This window comes from Carassius auratus, unplaced genomic scaffold (assembly GCF_003368295.1).
Source record: "Carassius auratus strain Wakin unplaced genomic scaffold, ASM336829v1 scaf_tig00000131, whole genome shotgun sequence".
NCBI lineage: Eukaryota > Metazoa > Chordata > Actinopteri > Cypriniformes > Cyprinidae > Carassius > Carassius auratus.
In genome coordinates this window covers 37,493-64,769 of record NW_020523276.1, presented here as the reverse complement: position 1 = coordinate 64,769, position 27,277 = coordinate 37,493, and the positions used below count along the sequence as shown (strand labels likewise).

The 27,277-nt window shown below is 35.3% G+C and overlaps 1 protein-coding gene across 1 annotated transcript in view; it reads right to left on the bottom strand.

The window, feature by feature from the left end:
* The window catches only part of LOC113068813 (protein eyes shut homolog), a gene marked incomplete at both ends in the record, with an annotated part of 95,294 nt that overhangs the window by 31,709 nt on the left and 36,308 nt on the right, over nt 1-27,277 (bottom strand). The window contains 3 exon segments of the mRNA XM_026241671.1: nt 8,280-8,430; nt 13,641-13,808; nt 24,278-24,507. Coding sequence (XP_026097456.1) covers nt 8,280-8,430; nt 13,641-13,808; nt 24,278-24,507 — 549 coding nt within the window.

Sequence of the window (27,277 nt, the reverse complement as noted above, 5' to 3'; positions counted from 1 at the left end):
GTAGTTCCTCAGGAATAAACGGCATACATTTAAATGATAATAAGTGCTAGGGAATGGAAAATGTATGTGTTATAAAGGACAGGATGCGATGCTGTGTAATGCATCGTCTCATGCTTGTTGACCTTTGGCTTTGTGTGAACAGAAATGACACACACAGCAATCTTGGGTTGAAGCCAATCACAGCAGAAGCATCTGACAATATAGACATACAAACACTCTCAATAGACTTAGAAGGTAAACAATATGCCACCACCGCAAGCCTTTAACCTAATTTAAACTGTCTGCTTCACACACCCGTTTAAGCAAACTCAGCACTGAAAAGCCTCCAGCAATACATATGCAAGATCAACAGACCATATTATAGGGGTAACCTTACATGCAGTGTCGACCAGGAACAGTATTCATTTTTTAAAAAGCCAACAGCGATGTATACTTCTTACTAACCATCCATAACAAGCCAAAAAAAGAAAAAAAGAAAAAGACAGAAATGAGAAGAAGAGGGCCAGACTGCTTAGAAACATCACAGTCAAACTTCATTCACCAAGTATGAATTAATAAGATCAACATGAATAAAAGATTGTTCTTCAAGTGAAATGAATATATGAAACATTCACAACAGAACATTATTCCCAGAAATGGGAGAGAGGGAGAATGAGGTGCAAATTTAAGACTTCTTTAAAACTCGGAGGTACGCTTTGATGTCTGAAATCTAGATCAGCAGTTTAAGAAGACTGATCAAAAAGTTTGGTCTAAAGTATTCCTTCCATCATTTCTTGAAACGATGCAGCGGTGGAATGTTGCACAGTCGACCCATCCACTTGTCACTTGATATGAATTTATATGAGTTGAATAAGATCAGATAAGATAGAAATGTATTGATCCCTGAGGGGAAATTTGTTTGTCACAGTAGCACACTGTCACACAGAACAGAACTGTGCGTCATGGGCCAGTAGACACAAAAGGGCAAGAGAGAAAAGAACAAAATAAACACAATAATAGAGTGAATCACTTGCAATACTTAAAATAAAAACATGCACACATAATAAACACCATACAGGAGTTGACGTATTAACAACTGGACTGTTTTTTTAACCCTTTTTATTCTAGACTATTAAATTGCCGGTCAAATGCATGCATGCAGTATGTACTCTCAGTGCTCTTACTATTTAGCATTATGCAGTATGTACTGTATAAAGTGCACTGTACACTAGAGCTCATGCATGAATGTAATATCATATGATATATATAACATTTTAGTTCACCAAGTTAAACTAATAACTAAAAAATGAAACTAGTTAAAAGTAGTTTAAGTTTTGAAAGTTTTAATTTTATTTCAGTTAACATTTATTTTATTTCAAGTAACAAAATATTTACAATAAGTATTTATTATTAGTTTATAATAGTTTTGTATGGTTTTATTTTTTGCACAATATATTTTCATTGCGGATAGAGCAGAATTTACTGCGTGAGATAATGTATCTAACAAGTAATGCACTCAACTTGACCTTCTGCTTGCACTGCGATGAATGAACCAGAAGTAAATCCAAAGTGCAACTTCAACTGTTTTCTTTTTTAACTGTACTGGTTGAGTTTCATTTTTTTATATATATTTTTTTACTTTTTGACATTTCAGTTTACCTTTTCCTAACTCAGTCTGACTGTTGATATGAAAATCATTCTTAAATATACATATATATTTACTTTGCTTAGTAATTAACCATTGGTAGAATACATTTTTCTCAAAATGTTTCTTGACGTGAACATTTGAACGTAAAAGAGTAGAAGAAAATATATTTTTCTTCCATCATGGTTCATAAAGACAATTAATTTATTAAATATTGTGACCGATATAAATTTAACAAACATTTCTACAGGTATAATTTTCAATACCAATATGGATTAGTAGTAGTGTTATTTTAGTATCATCAGGTTTTATCAATATTTTGAATTTGCTTTTATTTTTCTATTTTTATTTTAGTTAAAGTTTTAGTAATTTTGTTGTTTTTGTCATTATCTTTTTTTAAATGTAAATTTTTTTATATTTTATATTTCATATATATATATATATATATATATATATATATATATATATATATATATATATATATATATATAATTTTAGTTCACCAAATTAAACTAATAACTAAAAAATGAAACTAGCTAAAAGTAGTTTAAGTTTTGAAAGTTTTAATTTTATTTCAGTTAACATTTATTTTATTTCAAGTAACAAAATATTTACAATAAGTATTTATTATTACTTTATAATAGTTTTGTATGGTTTTATTTTTTGCACAATATATTTTCATTGCGAATGGTGCTTTGCACCTTTTTTAATTTGCCCTAAAACGTGATCCTAAATGAATCCATAATCCATAAGTAAAGGTTCAACGTGACATGTTTCAGTTAACTGAGACAACTGACAAGGTTTTCAATCATTCTTCAACTGCTCAACAGCTGCTATAATTCAGTTGGCCTCATCTATAATCTCATCTATCCTCTTCTATGGCCTCATCATCTCAAGTGTTGAAGGACTTTCACCAAACAGACGTTGACACAGACTTGAGCATCTCAATCCCCCCCCCGTACTGCTCTCAGGTATATCATCACGGGCCAATGATTTACATTTCTTTCTCCAGTGCCTGATTTTTCAAGTGACCCATTACACAATGGCAATGGAAAATCTGATATGATGGGAATCCCCACAAAGAGCTAGATAATCAACAGCATCATTCAACATCAAGTCACACAAGAAACACACAAACGTACGCATATGTGGACACCTCACAGTATGTGGACACCTGAACGCTACAACCACATCATTTTAAAATATATGGAGTTAGCCCTCCTTTTGCAGCTATAACAGCTTCCACTCTTCTGGGAAGGCTTTACACTTGATGTTGGAACATGGCTGCAGGGATTTGCTCCCATTCAGACACAAGAGGTCAGGCAGTAAGCATTCCAATTCATCCCAATAGTGGTTCAGGTCTGGGCTTTATGCAGGGCAGTCAGGTTTTTCACACCAGGCTAAGTAAATCATTTCTTTATCTATCTTGGGAGACTGTGACGCTGAAAAAAAAAAAAAGGTATGACCCAAGTTTGATACTGAGATTCATGGCTATATGCTTGATATTTTTTTCACACAGGCATATCTAGAATAGCCAAAGCCTTTAATTATAAAAGGATGTCTAAGTACTTCTGGCCATGAATGAACGAACATGTGCAGCCCCCAAAATCACACCACACACATAAAACCGTCAACACATTTATGTTAATTAAAAATAAATAATTAAATAACTTGCCACTCAGATGCTCTCTTCTAATGAAAGGTACCGCACTCTTTCTAGCTGCATTAAAATTCTGCTTAAGTGCCACTTGGCTGACCTTGATCCAGTACCACGCAACGCCTGATCTCATTAGATCTTCACGGCTCCAGCAGACCCGGAGAGATGACCTCCAATTCAAGATGCAGAATTATTGATATCAACAAAGCCAGGTTTATTCTCACCATCTGACAAGAGGAGAAGATTAGACCCTCATGTCAGTGCACAGGGTCAGGGAAAAGGTGCACACTGTAAAAAACGGTGCTTAATCTGTGGATAATTCACTGCTGATTCAGATGACTTTTTCCCTGGAGAAAGCATAGTGGTCAGAAGCAAAGAAATTATGGGTGGGTCCAACAAAGTGTACGTGTAACTGTTATTCAGTGCTGCAACAAAGACTACTTGATGCTTTAAGCAACAGGTGAACAAATGATGAACATTCACTTAAAGGGGGGGGTGAAATGCTTGTTTTCACTCAATATCCTGTTAATCTTGAGTACCTATAGAGTAGTACTGCATCCTTCATAACTCCAAAAAGTCTTTAGTTTTATTATATTCATAAGAGAAAGATAGTCTGTACCGATTTTTCCCGGAAAAACACGACCGAGAAGCGAGTAGGCTTTTGCGTTGAAAGCGTTTGGAAGCTGTGACAACGTGAGGGAAAAAACCAACCAAAACAAACCATGGCTAACAGTCAGATTCAGCGTATATTTATGATCCAGAATCAGATCCCGAGGCTGAAACTGAACGAGAGCAGCAGCAGCAACGACTTGCTCCGAGCGGGGCTCGAACCCGGGTCTCTGGCATGCGAGGGGACGCACTAACAAGAAGGCAGAGATATTTGAAGCAGTTTTACTCAATGCCTGCGGTTCCAACACACGATCGTGGCCCTTTTTCGTTGGGATTGCATCATCGTTAAGAAATAAACGATACGCAAATCCGTCGTCAAACTGGGCCTTGTTTGTAAAACAAGCATCTTCGAAATGCAGGGAACAAACACAAACACTTGCACAACTCCGTTGATGCTCTGTAAAAATAAACTCCATCCACTGGTCCCTTAATGCTGTTTTTTTTTTTTGGTAATCTGTGCAGGGTTGTCTTGCCCTGGCAACCAAAAACACACTTCTTTTGTGACATTTCGTGGCGCTCTCGCTCTGATCAGTGAAGTCTGTTGTGCTCTCAGTGCTCTGCTCTACGGGAGCGCGCGCTCTTCCGGCAGACGTGCCCTAGGACCCATATAAGGAAATTCCGCTCCATCTAACATCACACAGAGCCATACTCAAAAAAACTTTCCGAAACTTGTGACAAACCGGAAGGAGTATTTTTGGAACAGAAATATTCCTTCAAACGTACAACCTAATTTTTGAAACTTTGTCCGTGTTTAGCATGGGAATCCAACTCTTTAACAGTGTAAAAAACTCAGTATGCATGAAATAGCATTTCACCCCCCCTTTAAATAGTGACAATATGCAAGCACACAGCCAGACCCACCTCAGCAGCAGATATGCTAAGATGCTTTGTTTACATTGCTGTGTTGCTGGTCTGGAGTGCAGCAGGAGCGAGCACTGAAAACAAAGTGGAATGGATTTGATGAAGCGGAAGCACAGAAGTCAAGGCTGTAGCTAAAATACGGAATGGAGTTTACTTCATTAGAGCATTCCTTAGGTGGAATGGTAATCTGTGCAGGGTTGTCTTGCCCTGAATGGATTTGACTGACGGCATTCTAAAATGCAAACAGAAATACGTGCTTAATTACAGAAAAGTGAGTGGGTCCAATTTCATAGGTCTTGGTTCCAATGGTTCTGATATGGGAGAAAGCAATATTATATAGAGAGCTAATATTTTAGCCGGAAGCAATGGTTTAAAGTTAAATAGATCTTGATGGATTTGTTTATTACAAAAATGCAGTTTACTTAGATTAGTTATTGAGATGTTTTCTTCATCTTTTTGAACTCTCATTCTGACGGCACCCATTCACTGCAGAGGACCCACCGATGAGCAAGTGGTGTACGGCTAAATTTCCCCAATTCTGAAGATGAAAAAAATACATCTTCATCTTGGATGGCATAATCAGCAAATTAAAATTTTGGGCTTTCAGCTGTATATAAAGGGGTAAATACAGCTAAATTATAGCAACACATTCCTATTTAAGTTAGTTTTTTATTTTTATTTTTTTGGTTACTTAATGGAATTTCATTATACTTGAACAAGTAAAACTAAATCATTGTGTTACCCCTGTCTGTGTCAGTTGGTCAGCAATTATTTTCAGCGACTGAGCATTTCTGCGTTTGTTAGGTCTTGGAACATTTGTAAAGTGATGTACAGTTACAGTAATCAGTTGGCAGTTGGCATCGGTTTGTGTCAGTGAGTGCAGTGTAAATTGGCCTTAAAACGACAACAGGTGAATAAAATGCACTCTCCAAGCTGCCTTCAGCATGAGTTGTTGGCACAGCAGGGTGAATATTTATTTGTAATAATGCTCTTAACTGGCTGTAATCTTAATGCTATTTAAATTACAATACTGCACTCATTTTAAAAGGTTTTAGCTGCTGGTGCACATTGGCCAATTCAAGAAAGTTTTCTACTCACTGCTTCAGACACCATGCTGTGTCAATTATTGCTTTAATTTTTAACCAGAGATGGATTTATTTTTATCCTGTTGAACTTGCTGTTTAAGGTGATTTGGTATAAATACACAGTTTTGATACTTAGACACTTTTTTTTTTATAACTGTTATTACATTTTGCCTCTAGAACTGACTTGAACTGACTTGTAAGAATAAAATCAAAGTCTTGTCTTTAATTTTCCTTTGTGTCTGTGTTTAGCAAAAGTCTTCTTTTAATCTTATAAAATAACCTTGGATCTTAAGGGGATAGCTCACACAAAAAGGAAAATTCTGTCAGTATTAAGTCACCATTATGTCAATCCAAAACTGGATGACTTGGAAGGAACAGATGGAACAGAAAAGAAGATATTTTCAATAATATTTCAATAATATGTATTTATCTTTTATGCAATAAAGGCCAGCAACATTGGATCCCATTTCATTTCATGAAAGAAAAAACAACGCAAAATATTTGTGCTTCAAAGAGAAAGTAAGTCATACAAATTTGGTACAACATGACTGTGAGTAAATGATGACAGAGCTTTTTTTTTTTTGTGAACTATCCCTGTAATTGTAACTGATGCTCTACCTCTTGAATCACATATTTCTTAAGGATTTCATGCAAAATATTTACAGTATCTCACATCATCATTCAAAGTCTTATTGGACATGGATGTACCAATGTCAAAAGAATGACTTATTATTCTGTGGAATATTGAGAACAAAGAAAGCAGACATTCAGAAAAGTGCAGATGGCACATCTGACAATATCTCCATTCCATCAGCCAGAATATCTACTCAGACAAGTGACAGAAGGAGAGAAACCTTCTCCAAGAACCTAAGAGATGAGACCACTGAGTCAAAGAAGACAGCAGGAATATCTAGAGACAACTGATACAGGCTGTTGGATTGTTAAGTTAGAAGTACTTGGCATCTAAACACATCCTCTATGGGAGAAAAGCTGTTCAAGAAACCATCGAATATACAAGTGAAACCACAAACCTAATGGCCGAGGACTTCCATATGCATCCGCAAAATAGCCTTACAGCTAAGATGTAAAAAATATATGTGCAATAAAATGTTGCTTAAATGCTCTCTGAACACAGTTACATCTGGAGAGATTTCTTTAAACTGCATGCTTTACATGCATAGGGTGAGCTAAATTGCAACTGAATAAATGCATAAATTAAATGTAGGTTTATAAACATGCCATATGTATTATCATACTAATAGATATCTGTAATTAATTAAGTAATTAATTTCAGGTTAAGCATCAGCAGGGCTGTCAATCAATTAAAAATTAACTGATCACTGCATTCTATCTGTAATTAGTTTTAATAACTGTTGGCTTACTGTAGACTTTTGTCTCTGTATTTCAGCCTGTTGCGTCTCACATTTTTAAGATGCTCTTTCAAGTTCATGATTGTTTTTTTTTTAAAACATAATAAAAAAAAACAATTAACTGCACTAACATGTTAAATGGAAAGGCCTAATTAAATATTTTCTGATTCACTTTCATCATTTAATGATGTAATAGCAATAGATATGCTAAAAGTGAATAAATGCAATTCTATTAACAGCCTCTTGACATTCAAGCCTTTTGAATTCTTATGCAAATTACTTCATATATTCAAGCATGGTCATATCTAATAAATATATAATGGAAAACATAATAGTGCAATAGTTTGTGGCTTTTAATACATCTCATATTTGAGTGGTTATATAGGTTCATTCCATTATATTAATTATGGAATTATGTACGAGCGGTGACTGGCTCCCTCGGGATAATGTTAATTAGCATTATTGTTATGTGTTGAAAAGAACAATGACTAATATGTAGTAGGAAATTTCGCTGTTGCTGTGTGATTACGGAAATTACAACAAAGAAAAACATTAAACCAAAGCCATAGCCATAGGTAAATGCAGCTCTGATGTGACTCCCACTTTTTTTTTGTATGAAGGCCAAATGAAAAACTTTACCATGCCCTCATTATTTAGTTATGCAATTTAAAAAATGTAAATGATCAGACTCAAATGACTGACTTAGAAAAAAATCTAAATCTCTGTAGGAAATTGTACATGAATGTGTGTGTTTATTAAATGTAAATCGAAGAGTACTACAGATGCTATTAGCTAATAGAATCATATCTTGACAAAGTGCACTGAAAAAAATTCTCAATCAGTATTTTTGTTGTAAACCTCCCTAAAACAAGAAAAAAATAATCTTCACAATTCGACTTCTCAAGCTAATTTATCTAGTTTTCAGAGTCTTCACACATTTTAAAACAGGACCAAATACTAAGAAAATAATATTTTGCAGTGTATAAAAATACTGTAAACGAAACAATTCTCACCTCACTATAATTGGCACCAAGGTATTGTTCTGGATATTTTGTGAAGCAGCTGCAGTCAAAACATGAATGCTGCTGCAGCCCAACTTGGCCACCGGTCTTCCATTCTGGAGAAACACATGGAGGAAACGGACTCCAAAATTCTGCTCCCGGGCTGAAAAAGATGAGATATCTTTTAACTCTGAGCTTATCTTAATGAAATTTAGAGATTACCTGTTTTAATGTTGGACTTGAAACCCTGTTTCAGTTATACAGAATATCTCTATATATTATTACCTGACTCATTCAAGCGCATTGATTCAGGCAATAAAAAAACAAGTGCTTAAGAGTGAGTCAATGAATCACTCACTCAACTGATTTGTTAAAAATGCTGATTCATCTGTTGCTTGCAGACTTTGTTTAATAAAATGTATGCTTGCACAAAACAACAACAACAACAAAAAACAACAACACAGAGAAACATGATAATTAGAGATGCACTAATTGCAATTTTCTTGGCCGATTCCGATTTTTTCCCCTAAGCGATGACACAAAGTTTAAAAAAAAAAAGTTAAAAAACAGTAATTAAATAAGAAGAAGAAGAAAAAAAAAAAAAAGCAAACAAAAAGCACAAATAGATGCAATAGAATAAAGAGAGCTATGAAACTAAGTTTTTATTCAGATTAGAAATACTACAGGAATTAAAGTAATCAAATGTAAATTTTTATCAAAGGTAATTTCTGTAGTCTTCATTGTAAAAATTAAATACAAATTAGTATTTAAGTCAGATTCCGATCCTTGGTTGATCGATCGGTGCATCTCTAATGATAATGTGTCTAAAATGTAAGTTCCTAAAGATTCCTTTATATTATGTTCCTTAATCTGACCTTTCAGAATTATGTTTTTTTTAATTTATTTTTTTATGAATAATTCATTTAATTGTTTTCTCCCCAATTTTATATCAGCCAACAATAAGTGGTGAGAACAAATCATGAGAATTTCAGGAAATATAAGTGAATTGTTTTAGATACATAAGCAGCTCATGGTTAAAGTGTATCTACAGCAGCACAAGGTATCCCAACTAAATAAATAACCCCTTATTTTATTCCCGCTTGAGCTCCAGTAGTCACACAATAATACTGTGGAGCTTCCTGTTTACTGTGGAAACAACCCCAGTGTTTGCAGATGCACTTGGCACCTACTGCATCAACTACAGTTGTAGTTCTTCGTCTTTTTTATGTTAAGGGGATGGTGTGTAAGGAAATGACAAATTACTCCTTTTTGTCCCAATGGCCCTGTTACCCTGTACTGGGTCTAACGATGCATGCATTCTCTTGTCAGTACCTGTCACCTGTTATATTCACAATCCCTCTTGTCGGCTGATGACTGAAGCCCAGCGGGAGTCTCACATTGTGCTCGTGGGAAGGTTTTGTTTGGAAGAGAGCGAACAGATCAGATGCAGGTGTAACTCTGAGCAGTTTTCTGCATTCTGATGCATGTCCTCTGATCAGCTTCCTTTGATCTCTAGAGTTCTACCTTTTCTTACATTCAGACAAGAGAGCTTCGACTGGGCTGGGTTATGATCCAGCAGCAGAAAAACATTTGAACCCAAGAGGCTAATAACTTAATAAGCCAAATAAAATTTTATTAAAGAAATCATTGATTTGTTATTACATCATTATTCAGATACCAGTGGTGGTTTGCTTCTTAGAGAGACTTTGACCACACTGTAATACAATGACATTTAAATCAGGAAATAAACAGGTTTTATGAAAAGGTTAGAAATGTTAAAAACATTATTTATTATTTCACTAGTCAAATAAGAAATTGTGACTCGGAGTATGCATATTTGAAATGTAATGTAACACATAATTAACAATTTTGTATTCAAATTAGAAATTAGCAAAATACAAACATTTTTACTAGTTGTCTCAGACTATTGGACCCCGATGTAAGAACTGAAATTATCTGGATAAAACTGACATTGATCAAAAGTCCATTTGCCACAGAAAAATAAATAAGTTACTAATCACATTGACGCCGGCTTGGGAGAGCATTCTAATTAAATCAGTCAGTTTCCCTCCTCTAAAATTGATGAATGTGTCACAAGCCGAATGAGAGAATGAACCCAAATGCTTGCTCCCTGTCTTTTTTTTACATGGCTAATCTATAAAAGGAATTTCACGAGGACTCTGACAGGTTGAGACATGAGATAAACACTGTCACATTGGCCATGTCAGGTGAGCTGCATATGCACGGCTAATCTGACAGGGTGGAAGTAAAATGAATTTTCTAACTTGACATCAAGAGCAATCTCATTCAAAGATGACAGTCCATCCAGCGCCTCTGCCTTTGGTGCCAACAATTTATAGACGGGACTCATTTCCTTATCAGGTTATTTAAATGTCAGGTGATTGCCAAAACCGCTACTACTGATGTAATATGGACTGCATTTTAGTCATCTGAAATAAGCTTAAAATTTAGAATAATGTCGACTGCAAATATGACAGTAAAACGATGATTGATAAAGCACTTCCCACTCAAACGCTGACAATATTTCAGACCTCTAGTGAGTCATCATGAGCACAATATTCAGACGAACACAATTATACCACAACAGATATAATAAGTAGAACCACCAGATAAGCCCCGCCCATAATTAGTGACATCACATGCATTTGCAGAGGTGATAAAAACTATCGCTGATGACTCATTTTATTCAATTTATAGAGAAAAAGCATAATGCAAACTATTTTTTTAACCACAAATAATGATATTTTTATTGCAATTCTATTAGAATTTTGTATTAAAAACTGAGAAATGCAAAATTCAAATGTCTCAAACATGTGGATTAAAAGTTCATCCAGTCACAGAAAAATAAATGAGTGTTAATGTCAAAAGAAGAGGAAATATTCCAGGGTATTATTCAAATAATAATTTATGAGTTTGAGCATGCAATCTTTTTTGTCAAATCCAATCGAATAAATATTATAGAATTATAGTATTTACGATGTAGTGTGGGTAGGGCCGATCTTGTGGTTCATTCTACTAGTACAACACATAGTATTATTAGAAACCACCCACAGTTAGTTACATCACATACATTTGCATGGGGAGGGTAAAAAAAAAAAAAAACTTTTCACATGTTCTGCTAAAATATTGTTAAAAAAATACTGCTTGATTTCTGCTGTTTAAAAAAAAAAAAAGTAAAGTTAATTCTCAAACTGACAAGCTCTAATCTCGATGACTGACTTAATTTGACTTGCTGAAGTAAGGGTGCACAGAATTTTTTAGCAATCCGCCTGGAAAACATTTTTGTGTTACAAGGTACCAGATTAATGACATATGGTTAATATGTATAGAAAATTATTTCGTCAATCAGTTAATTACAATCCTGAACTCTCAAGCAACAGAGATTTGTCAGCAAGGCAACGTTTAATAGAATAAAACGAACCGTTTTTAATATATTCTTGTTTTCCAATAATGAAACTACTTAGCATTTTAATACATTATAATTAATGTTAATCTAATTCACTCTTTTACAGGTAAAACCCCCCAAATACTCATTCACTTGGAAGTCGATCTAGCCAAGGAACCATATTTGTTTAGGACAAAGTAATTGAAGAGCATCATCCAGCAGGGTTTGCCAATTAGCTAATGGGATCAGCCATCATAACTTTAAATTAAGCCCACAGCACATATCCCATCATGATGTGATTGATTTCACCTAGAGACATTTGCTATGTCATTAACATGTCCTGAGAGAGGACTTCATTACTGGATAAAGAGGTACAGTCAACGGTCCGGCATTTTAATTTAGCACTGACACTTACAGTTATTTTCACAGTCTCATAACTCAGTTTGTGTAATCCTCAGTGAGCGAAGCTGGGAAGCCAATTATTCATTAACACCCACTGACAGAGTGTGAGTTATTAAGTCAAACTTTCTGCATCGTTTGGATGTGATTGCTATTCAATAGACACATGCGAACAGCAAATATATCATAAATGTCATGTAAAAATTAATGACTTGTGTCTCAAATCAAATTGACAATATTATTTTACATTTGCGGTGTGTATTTATATACAGCTGTTCACCCTAATCTTGGAGCAAGCAACGAGCAGGTAGCCATAGAAACATAATTTATGACGAATATTTCACTGGTTTGAAATTAGCACAGATAATAAAACCTGTGTGCAAGTTTTCAGCTAGAAGTGTTTGAAGACCAAATAAGGTTTCCATGGTAAATTGTATCTGATATATTTCTGGAGCAAAATGAAAAAGGAAAGCCTAAAAAAATATGGATACCTCTCATCTACAAGAATATAAAGGAAAAAATGCATTAACCAGACAATCTTTTTTTAAATCACAAATACTGATATGTAAGTGACATAACACTTTGAACATTTGGCTACTGAAAAGCAGTTTTCAAATGGCTTTTCCCTTTAAAATATCCAGTGTTTACATCCATGAGTTATACTTAAAATATACACTACCGTTCAAAAGTTTTTTTTTTTTTTTTTTTAAGAAATTAAACATTTAGACTGTGAAGATGCATTAAACTGTGTCAGTAAAGTGACAGTAAATACATTTATAATGCTACAAAAAAATTATATTACAAATCAATGCTGGTCTCTTGAACTTTTTGGACAAAAATATTAAGCAGCTGACCGCTTTTAACTTTTATAATAATAATACCAGGATATGAGATACCAGCATATTAGAATGATTTCTAAAGGATCATGTGACACCGAAGACTGGAGTAATGGTGCTTTGCATCACATTAATAAATTACATGTTAAAATATATTAAAACAGAACATTTTTAATTTTACAAGTATTTGACAATATTTACTGTATTTCTGATCAAATAAATGCAGCCTTGGTGAGAATAAGAGACTTTCAAAAACAAAACAAAAAAACACTTAAAGCCACTTAAATTTTAGTAGTATATGATGAAAAATTTGTGATTTACATTCTCACAAAAATTATATTTTGCAAGAATTCTAAACAATTGAATGGCCATTAATCGAGAAAGGTACTTTTTGCTCCATAATTATATATTTACAACCAATATAGTAAAGCTGCAGGGGTTAACGGGCTGGCCAAACCTCAACCCCGTTTATACACAGATGTTATTAGGAGAAGAGGATTTTCTCAGACTGTATTTTAATAGACAAGATTTTGTATGCGTCGTGTGCAAGGTGAGTCATCTATGTTTTGGTCAGTTTCCCAGAAAAGAAAGTCAATTTTAAATATAAGTACATATCCTAAAAATGTATTTGAGCATATGGATGAGCCCAAAGATACTGTTCCAGACAAGCACTAAAAGCCACAATACTCAGTTTTTAAGAGATGTATACTTCCAGTGGCCTCAGATACTCACAGTAGAGAATAGTACCATGAGGTGTCTTGCTCTTCATTGTCAAATACATGGTCCTCCTGTCCTCTGAGGAATGGCTTGGAAAGTGAGTGTCTGACTGAAACAGGGATGTCAGAGATGGCAACTCCAAGAAAGAGGTACCATCGAATTGAGGAAAAAAGACTGTGGTATCTGAAAAAGAAGAGAAAAATAAAAATTTTGTTAGTAAAAGGTAGAGCTGGCAATTCAGTTAAAAATACAAACTTTGCACCATTTTGTCCTTAATAGTTAGGCATGTGGTATGACATGCAAAACTTTCTTCACAAGGAAAAAAACTGAAGTCATTGCATTTGGAAACAAAGTTGAAGTTCTCAAAGTGAATGCATTCCTTGACTCTTCAAACAACCAAAAATCAAGTCAGGACTCTTGGTGTGATTCTGAAGACAGACCTTAGTTTTAGTAGTCATGTCAAAGCAGTAACTAAATCAGCATACTATCATTTAAAAAACATTGCAAGAATTAGATGTTTTGTTTCCAGTCAAGACTTGGAGAAATTGTACCCTTGGGACTATTGTAATGGGCTCCTCACCGGCCTTCCCAAAAAGACCATTAGACAGCTGCAGCTCATCCAGAACGCTGCTGCCAGGATTCTGACTAGAACCAGAAAATCTGAGCATATCACACCAGTCCTCAGGTCCTTACACTGGCTTCCAGTTACATTTAGGATTGATTTTAAAGTACTTTTACTTGTCTATAAGTCACTCAATGACCAAAATACATAGCAGATATACTCACTGAATATAAACCGAATATAAACAGACCACTCAGATAATTCGGATCGAGTCAGTTAGAAATACCAAGGGTTCACACAAAACAAGGGGAATCTGCTTTCAGTTATTATGCCGCCTGCAGTTGGAATCAGCTTCCAGAAGAGATCAGATGTGCTAAAACACTAGTCACATTTAAATCTAGACTCAAAACTCATCTGTTTAGCTGTGCATTTAATTGTTTTATTAACACAATGTGATGTCCAAAACTGATTACACTAAATTTTATGTATTGCACTGTATTTTATGTAAAATCTTTTTCTATTTTGAAACTGTCTTGTAACAATATAAAAAAACTTCACAATCATGGGAAGAAGGAGGCAGGAACCGGCGAACATTTAAATTAAAACTTTAATAACCAAATAAACACAAAACAGCGTGACAGCCCCTCGCAGACGACTGCTGCGCACAAACAAAACCAAAACACAAAATAAAGCCCAGGCCTGGTCCTCTCACGTTCTTCACCATCGTCGCTCCTCTTTTGTATCCTTCCGTTTTTATATCTCCTCTGTGGGACTCGAGACCGGTGAGTGGAGCAGGTGTCGCTCATTTCCAATCACTCCACCGGCTTCACTCCGTTCACACAGCTCATGGCCCTGCCCCACTTCTATTAACACGTCTTAAATTACATTTTTAAATAGTTTTTAAATGGCTTGTTTTATTTTTGTGATTATTTTTTTTACTTTCTGTTATGTAAAGCACTTTGAATTACCAAATGTGCTATATAAATAAACTTGCCTTGCCTATGACAAATACATTTTATAGAAGTGCAAATATTTCCCCTAAGTGTCAACATTTTTGAATAATTAAGATTCAAATTACACATACACACACACACACACACACACACACACACACACACACACATATATATATATATATATATATATATATATATATATATATATATATACACGTACAATTAACAAATTGGTTTTAGACAATGTATAGCATTCACATTTTTAGTCATCTGATAATTAGTTATCAAATGCAGAAACTATAGTTTATTTGACTTTTGAACATTTACAAGTATAACCTCCAAGCTGAATGCACAGTCAAGAGCAGTAATGTCTGCCAGACTCTGATAAGTAGCCTACACGCAAGAGCAGGAGGATCCTGTCAGGACGTGTTGTGGAGCAATGTTATCTCCCACAGGGTGACAGACGGCAGTGACTTAAGGGGAAGAGGAAGGAGGGTGTTGTGTGCTATGGTCAGGACCTCTCAGCAGTAGTAATGATCTGTTAGCTTTTACACAGAAGGCAGTGTATGCAGCACGACACTGTCAAGGGATATGTGACAAGACTTCAACATAGCCCATCCACAGTGAACGTTTGTCAAGGTGTTGCTAGAACGGCAGTCTATATACCACACATTAAGGCTGATTCAGCAAGAGGCAGGATGCAGTTCTCAGGGAGGCCAGGAAAGGCAATTTACTGTACATGACTTCTGCAATGACATACTAAAACACATCCAGTTTGGGTTTTAACGCTAGTAGAGACATTTTAAAGCCTTTTTGTAAAGCTGTCATTTTGAGTTATATGTATAAAACTGGAAAAAAGACCCCCCCCCCCTCCATAAAAATAAAGTAAAAAAAAAACAACAAAAAAAAACAGATCTTTCGATTTCCAAAAAAAAGAAGGAATAAAAAATACAAATAAAATCCGTAAATTCTGTAATTTATTTTTACATTTTTACACTATTTTTCATTTACAACACTATTTAGTATATTATATTATTTAGTATAAAATGTGTATCATATACACATCCATTGTTTTATATTTTCTTAACGATTTTATTTATTTAAACACGACACATTTACATGGTATTTTTTGGGTCTTATTTTTTTACAGAATAAACATAATTTGTGATTAATCTCATTTATAACCAATGAAGAATTAAGAACTGTAAAAGTGTCAGATTCAGTAAATGTATTAATCCAGTATAAAAATATTCATATTTATATATTTAGTACATACAATTATTGCATTTGAAATTTTTACAACTTAAATCTGCAAATGTTTTAAAAATCTATTTCATTTACATTTCATTCACCATTGAACTCGAACTCACAACCTCACAATCGAAAGGTTGTGAGTTCGAGTCCCGGGCCGGCAGGAATTGTGGGTGGGGGGAGTGCATGTACTCTCCACCTTCAATACCACGACTTAGGTGCCCTTGAGCAAGGCATTGAACCCCTAACTGCTCCCCGGGCGCCGCAGCATAAATGGCTGCCCACTGCTCCGGGTGTGTGCTCACAGTGTGTGTGTGTGTGTGTGTGTGTGTGTGTCACTGCTCTGTGTGTGTGCACTTTGGATGGGTTAAATGCAGAGCACAAATTCTGAGTATGGGTCACCATACTTGGCTGAATGTCACGTCACTCACTTCACTTCACATGAAAACATTTCATCATCATACAATACTTCCATGTACAAAGATTAAGATTTTACATAGGACTGCTAAAAATGAAAACATTATGAATGTGTAAAATAATATCTGGAAGGTTCACACTACTGTACATAAAATGCTCTTATTTATTCAATGTATCAATTTCCAGTTTGGAAATCCCCGTTCTATATATATATATATACATACATACACACACACACACACACACACATATATATATTAAGTATTTCTTTCTACATACAGTATGGTCTGGTCTGGTTGTCATTGCTGATGAAGAGCTTCAGATAATGATCCATTATGATCAGCATGATAAAGCGTTTGCGTCTAGCTGCTTGTTACAGATGCTGTTTAGGCAGAAGCTTGACTGCAAACCATTCATCTTGAAAATAATGACAGTAAGAGACAGAATATCCTCCCAAACATGCTATGAAACATTAATAAGTCTTTGATGACCTTTTGGTACTGTATTCATGTGACACTGTGCTGCTTTTGTTGTTATACCACAGAGACTCACATACTTTTATTTTAAAAAAATATCCTCGGTCTTGCTTAAATATGAGAATTGATAAATGCACTGTATATATACACGACACTGTAGCAGAATTTGCTATTTTCACTTTAGAAATGTGTCTATAATAAGATTTTCATGATGGACGACAAATCTGTTTAGTAGAACCAGAAGAATCTGTCACACTTGGATTAATCTCGCCTGTTGCCCTAGAGAATATTACTGTTCCGCTCCTCGCATTAAGCACCAACAGTGAAAATAATTGTGGTGCCAAGTGGCAAACTCTAATTTGACTCAGACTAAAGGAAGAGAAGCTCTACTGTCAAATCCCTAGGCTTGTTATATAATTCTCATGGAAAAACTTTGTCAGCAAGTCAACAGCCCTCAGACTCCACCCTCTCCGGCACCCAGAAGGGCCGCCGACACCGAACAGAGTTGAGGCTCAGAAAGTGGCCAAGCAAATCAAGCCATTCCCAGCGCTCCAAGCCGATTGGACTGCAGTCAGACCGAAGGAGCCTTTCTAAAGTCTTCCTGATTCCTCTAACTCAGCAGAAAATAGTGCACGCTCTCAGGGCTGCAGTTTAAGGGGGAGTTTTACGAGGCTGATAAACCATGAGATAAGCACAGATACTGTCTTGATGGATAGACAAAGGGAAAGAAAAGCAAACGACCAGCTGAAAGAGTAGACTGTGCCTTTTTCTTGGGCATTATAGATAGGGCTGTGTATCACCAGCAAAGTCACAATACGATACGTATCACGATACATAGGCCACGATACGATACGTATCACAATACAGGACTGCACTGAATTTTACCTCAGTAGAATTTAGTAAAACAGCTGTTTATGAAACACTGCATACTTTAGGGCCAGTGCTAACTATAAGCAGTTAACCTCTATAATTTGAAGGGCCTCCATAACTGTACCACAGTACAATATAGGTAATGGCATATGTTAGGTAATTCATACGTACACAGCCTCTCTCTCATGTAAATAAACACTTAATGAATTAAAATGTTCTGAGAATAGAATGAAGTGGAGATCGCTAAACTGCAAGCTAACAGGTGTTTTCAGAAAACAGGTGTTTTTTAATAGTGGAAAGAGAACACGTGCACAGGGTTGCCATGTTGACAAAGATAAGTAACAAACTTAACATATATTTCCATATTGTGCAATGTTTCAGGGATAACATTTCTTTTATATAAGGCAACCCTGGTTTTGTTCCTTTGTGGCCAGATTAAACCTTGTGGTAGCCTATATATTAAGCTCTGTTCATTATTATTTTTTTTTTTAAGAAACCTTGGACTTTTCTATTCCATTTTAAATGGTGTTCTTGTATTCAAATTAAGCACTGTCCCCTGCTGTGCACGTGCCAAAATATCGATACAGGGCAAGCTGTATCGATATTTGTACTGTCAAATCTCTGTGACGATACATCAACGTATCAATATTTTGAACACAGCCTTAATTATAGACAACTTCGATGCCATGACAGACAAAGTGGTGACAAAGACTAAGTGATTTACAATGTTTATCATGATTTATAATATTTGAAGTTTTAAATAAAACAAAGTAGTAGTTTTACAAGAACATACTATTTCAGTCTTCTACTTAAAAAAAATAACGTTCTTGACACTGTCGCCTTAACATTCCGTAATATTACTGATTTGATTCTGCAACATCGACACTGTTATTGACCTGAACTGAATCAGCACTGAATGACTCATTGTGAATCATTTTCTTCAGTTCAGCTGCTAATTGCTGAATTGAACTTGTTTCATGATTAATGAACTTCACAGTTTTTGAACTGAATCAACACTGAACTGAACTGACCTGAATAATGACACTATTGCCTTTTGTAGAGCTGCTTTATAGCTAAATCGAATTTGTTCAATTGACGAATCTTGCAACACTGATACTTACTGACCTGAATTGAATCAACACTGAACAGACTGGAGCTGAATAATGAAACCACTGTCTTCGGTTAAGCTGCTTATAGCGGAACTGAACTTGGTTCATAATTGAACTTTACAGTTATTGAACCAAACTGAATCAACACTTAACTGACTGGAGCTGAATAACGACACTGTTATACTTAGATTTGCAACATATTTGATAAAGCTTGATTGATTCTGTTATTTTCCTGTTTAATACTGTGAAGCTGCTATGAAACAATTCAAAGTTCAATTCAATAAATTGGTTCTACACCATTCTCCCCCTCCAGTGTACACACATGTTGTGTGGTCATTGAAAAAAAAAAAGTAAAACATCTGCACAACTTTACTTGGGGGCTCAGAAGAATTATTTAATAGTGTCTGCTTGATTACGTGATATTTCCCATGAGGGAACTACAAATGAGTCAGCCCTGAATATAGCAACCCCCTTGCTTTGCATTGTGCCCAGAGGGACAAATAACATTTCAGCGGATTACTTAATTATCTGCAAATTAGCACTTGGAGAACAAATGGCGGAGGTGCCGAGAAAAGGGCATAAGAGCACAGAAGTGCTGAGTAAGTTATTGAGAGAGGTCACCGGCTCCCTTTCTGCTTTTTATAGGACTGTTGGCTCATCATGGACAGTTCGTTTCATCAATAAATGCCCTAAAAAAGAAGCAGTCACTGCAAAAAGCCTGATCAAGGAACAGGTAAACGGATAAAGTAACGGACAGCTGTAAATGCTCTCCGAAACTCAGAGTGGACCATATGCACAGCGCAGAGCTCTTTTCTTCTTTAGGGACTTGTAAGTCAAGATTATGCCCCAAAATAAGTTAGAAAGCAAGCTGAGCAGGGTAGTTTTCTTTTTTTTTTTTTTACGGAGGACAACATCTCGTATATGTACTAATGCCCTGACATGAAACCCTGTCTGTATTATTACTCTTGAGGTGTACGGCACATGTGCATCCGTAGCTCCCAAAGGAGGGCACAATCTGACCAAGCTGTGAAAAATGCTGAGAGGCAAATAAAGTCATTTCATCTTGATGACAACTTGTCATTAGGAACATTGCTGACATCACTTTTTTTTTTGACTATTCAAATTTCACTTGTATACCGTATGTGTTGGTATTGTATTTTACTCCCCATTTTTGTTTTTGGAATATAATATAGGACAGAGTGTACAGCGTTTGCATAAAATGGTAACACTTTATAGTAGGTAGGGTTCAGTTTGTTAACATTATGCATTAGGTTTCAAGTTATTTTTATTTATTTATACCTAGGTTAATATTAATTTATACTAATGTTCATTTTAAATGATATTTGTTCATAATATACAATGTCATTCAAAGTTTGTGATCAATATGATTTAAAAAAAGAAGAAATTAATAGCTTTATTCAACAATGATGCATACAATTAATCAAAAGTGACAGCAAAAACATTTACAATGTTACAAAACATTTCTTTCAAATAAGGGCTATTCTTTCCAACTTAAATTAATCTCAACTGTTTTCATCAAGTATTTTCTGAATAACCATGTGACCAAGACTGGAATAATGGCTGCTGAAAATTAAGCTTAGTCATAACAGGAATAAATCATGTATTAAAGTATATTAAAATAGAAAATTTTTAAATTATAATAATATTTCAAAATAATTATATAAGAGCCTTCTTTCAATTTTTTTTGAGCAGTATAATTACAGACTTTCCACAGTCTGAGACAATAATCATTTAGATAGATGCTGCTGCAATGGGAAAACATTACAAAAAAGCTCCTCACCCACCCAGCACCAATTTCCAATACGAACAACAAGGAAACACTGCAGTTGATTTAACACACTCACTTCACTCTCAAGTTGTAAAATAAATCTCACCAGGGAGACATAACAGAAAAAAAAAAAAAAAAAATCACATAAAAAAAAAAAAAAACACACCATAAAAACTATTTTGGACCCTTTGCAATCGATGTATGGTAGAAAGAGACTTTAATTGTAAACCTCACAGAAGTCAAGATGTTCTCAGACATGGAAATGCATCTTTAATTTTGTGGTCACAAAGTTATTTTAAATTCATTTTGATTCAGAAAGAAATTAAAAAGTGGTACAGACTGAGCAGATGAGTTGTTTATTCTGTAATTATTCAGACTATTTGCACCAGATGGAATAACTGGATGTTATCCTGTATACCTGTATTTCATTTTACAAGAAAATATGATTTCAGTCTTTCTACTTCAAAATTTCATGTTTAATTCAATGTGTTAGTTACTGTTTCCAAACTGGTATATGATCTCTGAGGCCAGCTGTCCTCTTATTTGTCATGTTATATTAAAGAGATTGAGTGTGACCCTAGCGCTCCCCTTCCATCATGAATCCACAGACACCCTCTCATCTCTCTCTCCCCTTCACCCTCAGGATGTTTGCCTCTGTTTTGCTGTGACATGTATGCTGACACTAGCTGGTAAATGAACAGAGTGATTATGAGAAGACTAAATTATAGAGACAAGAAGGTCAGCTTATCTATATAGAAACATCAAACAAACAACACCAAAAAACATTTCTCCCAATTTTTTCCTCTTAGAACTTTAAGAACATGTTGTCTTAGCATGTTTGATTTCTATTATGAAGGTTACAGTATATTAATAGAAACAATAATCAGTGAACAACAGTCATGACAAGTTGTTCATAGACAACAGATGACATAAAAATAATAATTTCTGCATTTTATTTTGAAAATGCAACTAACTGCCGCTGAATTTTGTTTCTTCAACCCTAGACGTGCTTCTGATCATGCCTTATATTATTATTTAACCACTATTACTGTTGCTATGCTTTTCTTTTAGTTTAACTTCAAGTTCATGATCTGTCTTTCCTCCTTGGAATGAGCATTTGATACCTAGAAGGCTAACATGGTCAAAAGTAAAAAAAAGCTAAACAAAACAAAACAATACAGCTTTGAAACACAAAGCTCTGCTGTGTATGCATGGGAAAAGAAGAAAAGAACAAAAATGAGAAAGCAGATTTTTTCAACTACTGTGAAATGTACTTAGGAACCAGCATTCACAATGAAGAGGATGGCCTAAGAAGAAGGACTTGAAAACCGCTTTCCATCAGAATTTGAATTTATCACTGGTCCCCTTGTTTTATGGAAAAACATTTTCATCAGTTATTCCAAAAGCAGTTGCACTCAATGCAATAATATGTAATGTTACTATAGCATTCAGTGCAGTGATCATAAATATATGCAAAGATGTCTTCAGATATGTGCTTGCTTGTATAATATGGTCATGTCTATGATCAGATTTAAAGTGGAACCTTCTATGCAGAGAGTGCAAAACCAAGCTTAAAAAAGCACAACAGAAGCTCCTAAAAATATAGATAATTTTCCAGTCATTTTCAGAAAATGGTCAATAAAAAAGAGGTGCTAAACCTTCATAAAATGTTGAAACTACATTTTTACATATGATATATTAATTATATATGTGCGTTTTCATATATGTAATTTTCTATATAAATTCTTTCAGATTTGCAATTTATGAAGATGTGTTGCTAGCAATAAACATTAAATAAATAAAATAGGCAAACATTTTATGAAAGTAAAAAAAAAAAAATATTAAAATACTGTGTATATATAATATATGTTTATTGAAATATTCAATTAATGTCTTATCAAATGAAACAAACAATGTATAATTATATTTTATAATATTATAATTAATAAATACAAATAAAAAAAGTGCAAATGCTTTGAAAATTAATTAAACAGATTATGGCAGTTTCAGTTTTCATTTCAATTGTTGGATATATGGAGAAGGTCAAGACCTCAAATATAGGATATACTTTTACAACCTTTGTAACCGTTTAGTGAGTGAAAAAATAGCTATTTTTCATGCCAGCCTACTTTTGTGTTAGATAATAGTTCTCAGGAAAATATTGTATGTGCCTTTGCATTTAAAAAGTAAATTTGGACCACATTCATGAGATATATTTTTCCATGATCAGTAGCAAACAAAAGTGAAAATACTGACAGCTTTATCTGAAAAGCTCTTTTTTCTTCTCATACAGGAACTGAACTGATCTGTTCACAAACACATCAATCAATGTCTAACAGTGCACAAAAATAGAAACCCGAGAGAAAGAAGAATAAATGATTTTTAATTAATTTGAAGTCAGTCACCTCACCGCCAGAACATCTGAATGTTACATCGACAGAGACAGATGAAGTTGTAGCTCGGCTTGTTAGCTCTTTACCTGAGCACTGACTTATTGATACAGGGCTAAACATGGCGAGTCAGCAGGAGCTGGAGCAAAATACAATAATACAAAAGCACATTACAATAAATACTCAATTGGTGGTGACAAGGTGGTGATTTTGATAAAAGGAACGTCCATTGTCAGTTCAGAGTTGAGTAAATTGTTGAAGTGTGAAATAATCTGCCATATTTTGCAGTTCAGTACAGTACGCTGAGTGTCAGTCAATATCAATTGGGTTCACTGTGTAAAGACTTTCCACTCACCAGAATTTAACATCATTCATGTCTTATCCTGGCATGAGGCAGAGGAGGTAAAATGAATCTGGAGAACACAGGTGACAGGGTCACCATCTCATTTGTAGTAGGACTCAAGAGGTGAGCAGATAGAGGGGTTTCTGACATTAAAATGTGCTTACATGAACCTTACTTTAAGCACATCACAAATTATTTAAAGTGATCCCTGGACCAACAACAGGGCAAGATTTCCATTTTCCTTTGTGAAAATGTGCCGTGCATCTGCCTCCAGCACCGCTTCTGTTGGTGGGAGATCATTGCATGCTTTAAGAGGTGAGGTACTACAGTATGCATCATTACGATATCAACTGAAATGTTGTTTTAAAGCTCCACACCAAATTGAACTGTTCGATAAAGTTAAATTAAGGGATGTAGGCTAATTTAGTAGTTCAGTAATCCAGTAGGGAGGATTTCAGCTGTGATGAGGAGGGGAGCTAGAGGTCTCACCTTGTTCACACCGGCGTCCTGTGAAGTGCAGAGGACAGTCACAAAAGAAAGACGAGGCTCCGCTGGGCAGAGAGATGGGCCGACAGGATCCGGCGTTGAGACAGAGCCCCTGTGGGCAGACAGGTGAAGGCTGTGTGGGTGGGATACGCCCGTCAGGAGGGGTTTCCACTGTAATGAACTCAGGAGGGGAATCTGTGGAGTTTGCTGGAGGGTCATGATGCCACGGAGACCTACGGTAAAACATGCGAGCAAATGAAAAGGCGAGGATTAAACATAGAACTACACTTCCAAAGGGCATGTTTACTGATCAGTAATCTCTTCTAATTATTTCAGAGCACAAAAAACATGTGTTTAATTCACTAACCACAAGCAATTTAGTTTAACCAGGTAAATTATTCCCAATTACGCACTTATTCGTGAAACCCAGTGATATCTGAGCCTAATCACATCAATTTGCTGTAAAAATGCAAGTGGTGAATGAAATGTCATTTAAAAGAGATGTTTGCAGGTTGTATGGCATTCATCATTTAATTGAGAATGCCTTAACTCCAAATCAATTCCTGAATTTAATTTGAGGTAGCACAGAGGATACAAAATAAAAATTAATTTGAAGGTTTTGGCAAGCTAAAACGTGTTGACGGACAGATGGACACACAGAACGACGGATAGACGGACAGACATTTGTGTTTCCTCCACACTCTAACACTCAGAAATATTGCATTTACCTAATTTGCATAATTCCTTTAATGAAGCGGGCACTAAAACAATGCAGACTGCACATGCAAATAAGCAGTGCTATCAGTGGGTGACATCAGGGGCGCTGCACAAGATCCCGGACCCTATGCATAGGCAGTCCTAATGCCCCCCACCCACTTGAAAATATATATTCCAGACTTTTCGAGGGCCCTCTCTTCCTTTGGGGCCCTGGCAATCAGTACTAGTTTTAATCAGTACTAGGCGCCCCTGGTTGACATTCCTACTTAGGCCCCGTCCACACGGAGACGGAGCTTACCCCAATTCGATCTTTTTTTCCTCGTCTCAAGAAATATCCGCATCCACACGAAACCGCAAAATGATGTAGTATACATGCCAGACCAGTATGTGGTGCTGTAATTCTGCCACAGAGATACACTAAAAACAGAGAAGAAGACTTGGACTAGGCTCATAAACCTTGCGCGTGGTACACAAACGAACATGGAACAATACATTTATTAATCAGTGTTAATGTTAGTTAATAAAAAAACAATCGTTCAGTGTTTGTTCATGTTTTTGTTGCTGTTACGTGACGTAGAGGTGTCTGACTAGGGGGCTGATGACGTCATCGTTTCAGAAAATATACGGATTAGCCGTCCAGATGAAAACGCAAAGACGGCGTTTTCAAATTTATCCACTCTGGGACCCGGTTTTAAAAAAAAGCGGTTTCACCTTACGAAAACGCCGGAACCGTGTGGACGAAACGCCTATCCAATAAAAAATTTGTGCGTATTCACAGAAACGCGTCTCCGTGTGGACGGGGCCTTAGTCTACACCCCAACCCCCCCCCCCCCCCGTATTTTTATAAGAGGGGCAAATTATATATAGCTCAACCTTGTCCACAATCCTTAATCTTATAATTAGACAAAACACAGACAAGCCCCATTTGTAAAATTAAAACCATACTCACATGCATTTTAAAAATCTATATTAATTATCCTGTTCAACACAAAATAGATGTGCATCAGTACCGACATAATGACCTAAATCTAAAGATAGATGTGCCCACCGAGTAAAAATTATTTCAGACATCTGAGATGCTATTTGACTATATGCTGTTATTTTATGGGAAAGAACAGGTCCAACATTCCGCTAAGCGTCTCGCTTTGTGTCAGATGTATGAAAGAATGGCTATGGGTTTGAGTGTGAGTAAATCATGAAAAATGTGAAATTTATGTCAGCATCATCACAACGAGTCCTAAAAAAATATACTGGCCAACTTCTCGGACTCAGCTTAACCCATGATTTATGACTGGACAAGCAATATAATACACTTTATTATGTTAAACTACCCTAATTATCATAACTAAACAAATAAGGCATGATAGAGTAAGAAGATTTCAAAACACAGTTATGCCTACATATCAATCACTTCTCCAATTAGTGACCACTAAATCAGCTCAAATGGCCCTGATTAATGTTTCCTTTCAAATCATGTGAGACTACACCACGTAAGATGCCACAAATTGTCTTATTTATTTGGAAACCCCATCTCTCCAGGCCACTGCAATTCCAGACAGATGACTGAACAGAATAAATAATAAAGTAAGATAATATAGAGAGAGGGGAAATCTAACTCATTTAAGTATTAACTAGTCTGTATGGTTCCCAATTTCATGTTCTGTTCAAGACTCATTTCCTGCTGCTTTGTAAAAAAGGGTTTTTACAGAAACAGCCAAAATAAGTGCTTACGTTTTCTTTGGAACAATAACACATGATGTGTGAAGCCAAACACTTAAACGTCTCCAGAATCTCACTCTTGATGAGCAATTTGCACACAGCATGAATGTACAGCACCTGTGCACTCAAGTGACGAGCTAAATTATAGATTTTGTCTTTGAGAGACAGCTGACAAGAGTGGCAAATAGCACATCCAAGAAGCATGAGGCAAGATGGTAAAATATATCTAATGGCAGCAACATTGTGTAGTGAAAATGTAGTTTCTTATTTTTTTAAAGAAGTATTTAACTAAACCGTAGGCTATTAGGAAAAATAAAACCAACATAGCTACTTCAAGAGGCAAAATCTTAAAGTATATATTCACAAATACAAAACAGATGATATAATTTATTATTCAATCATAGCAGTATTTATACGGGTCAATGATACCTTTTTAATGAATGCATCTTAATGGGATTAAACAGAATTTTTTTTTTTTTTTTTTTTTTTTTTTTTTTTAAAGAGTCCTAAAAAAAATCTAGAATTAACTGTATCAGTTGAAAACAGTGAAGAAATGTAAAGTTTAAT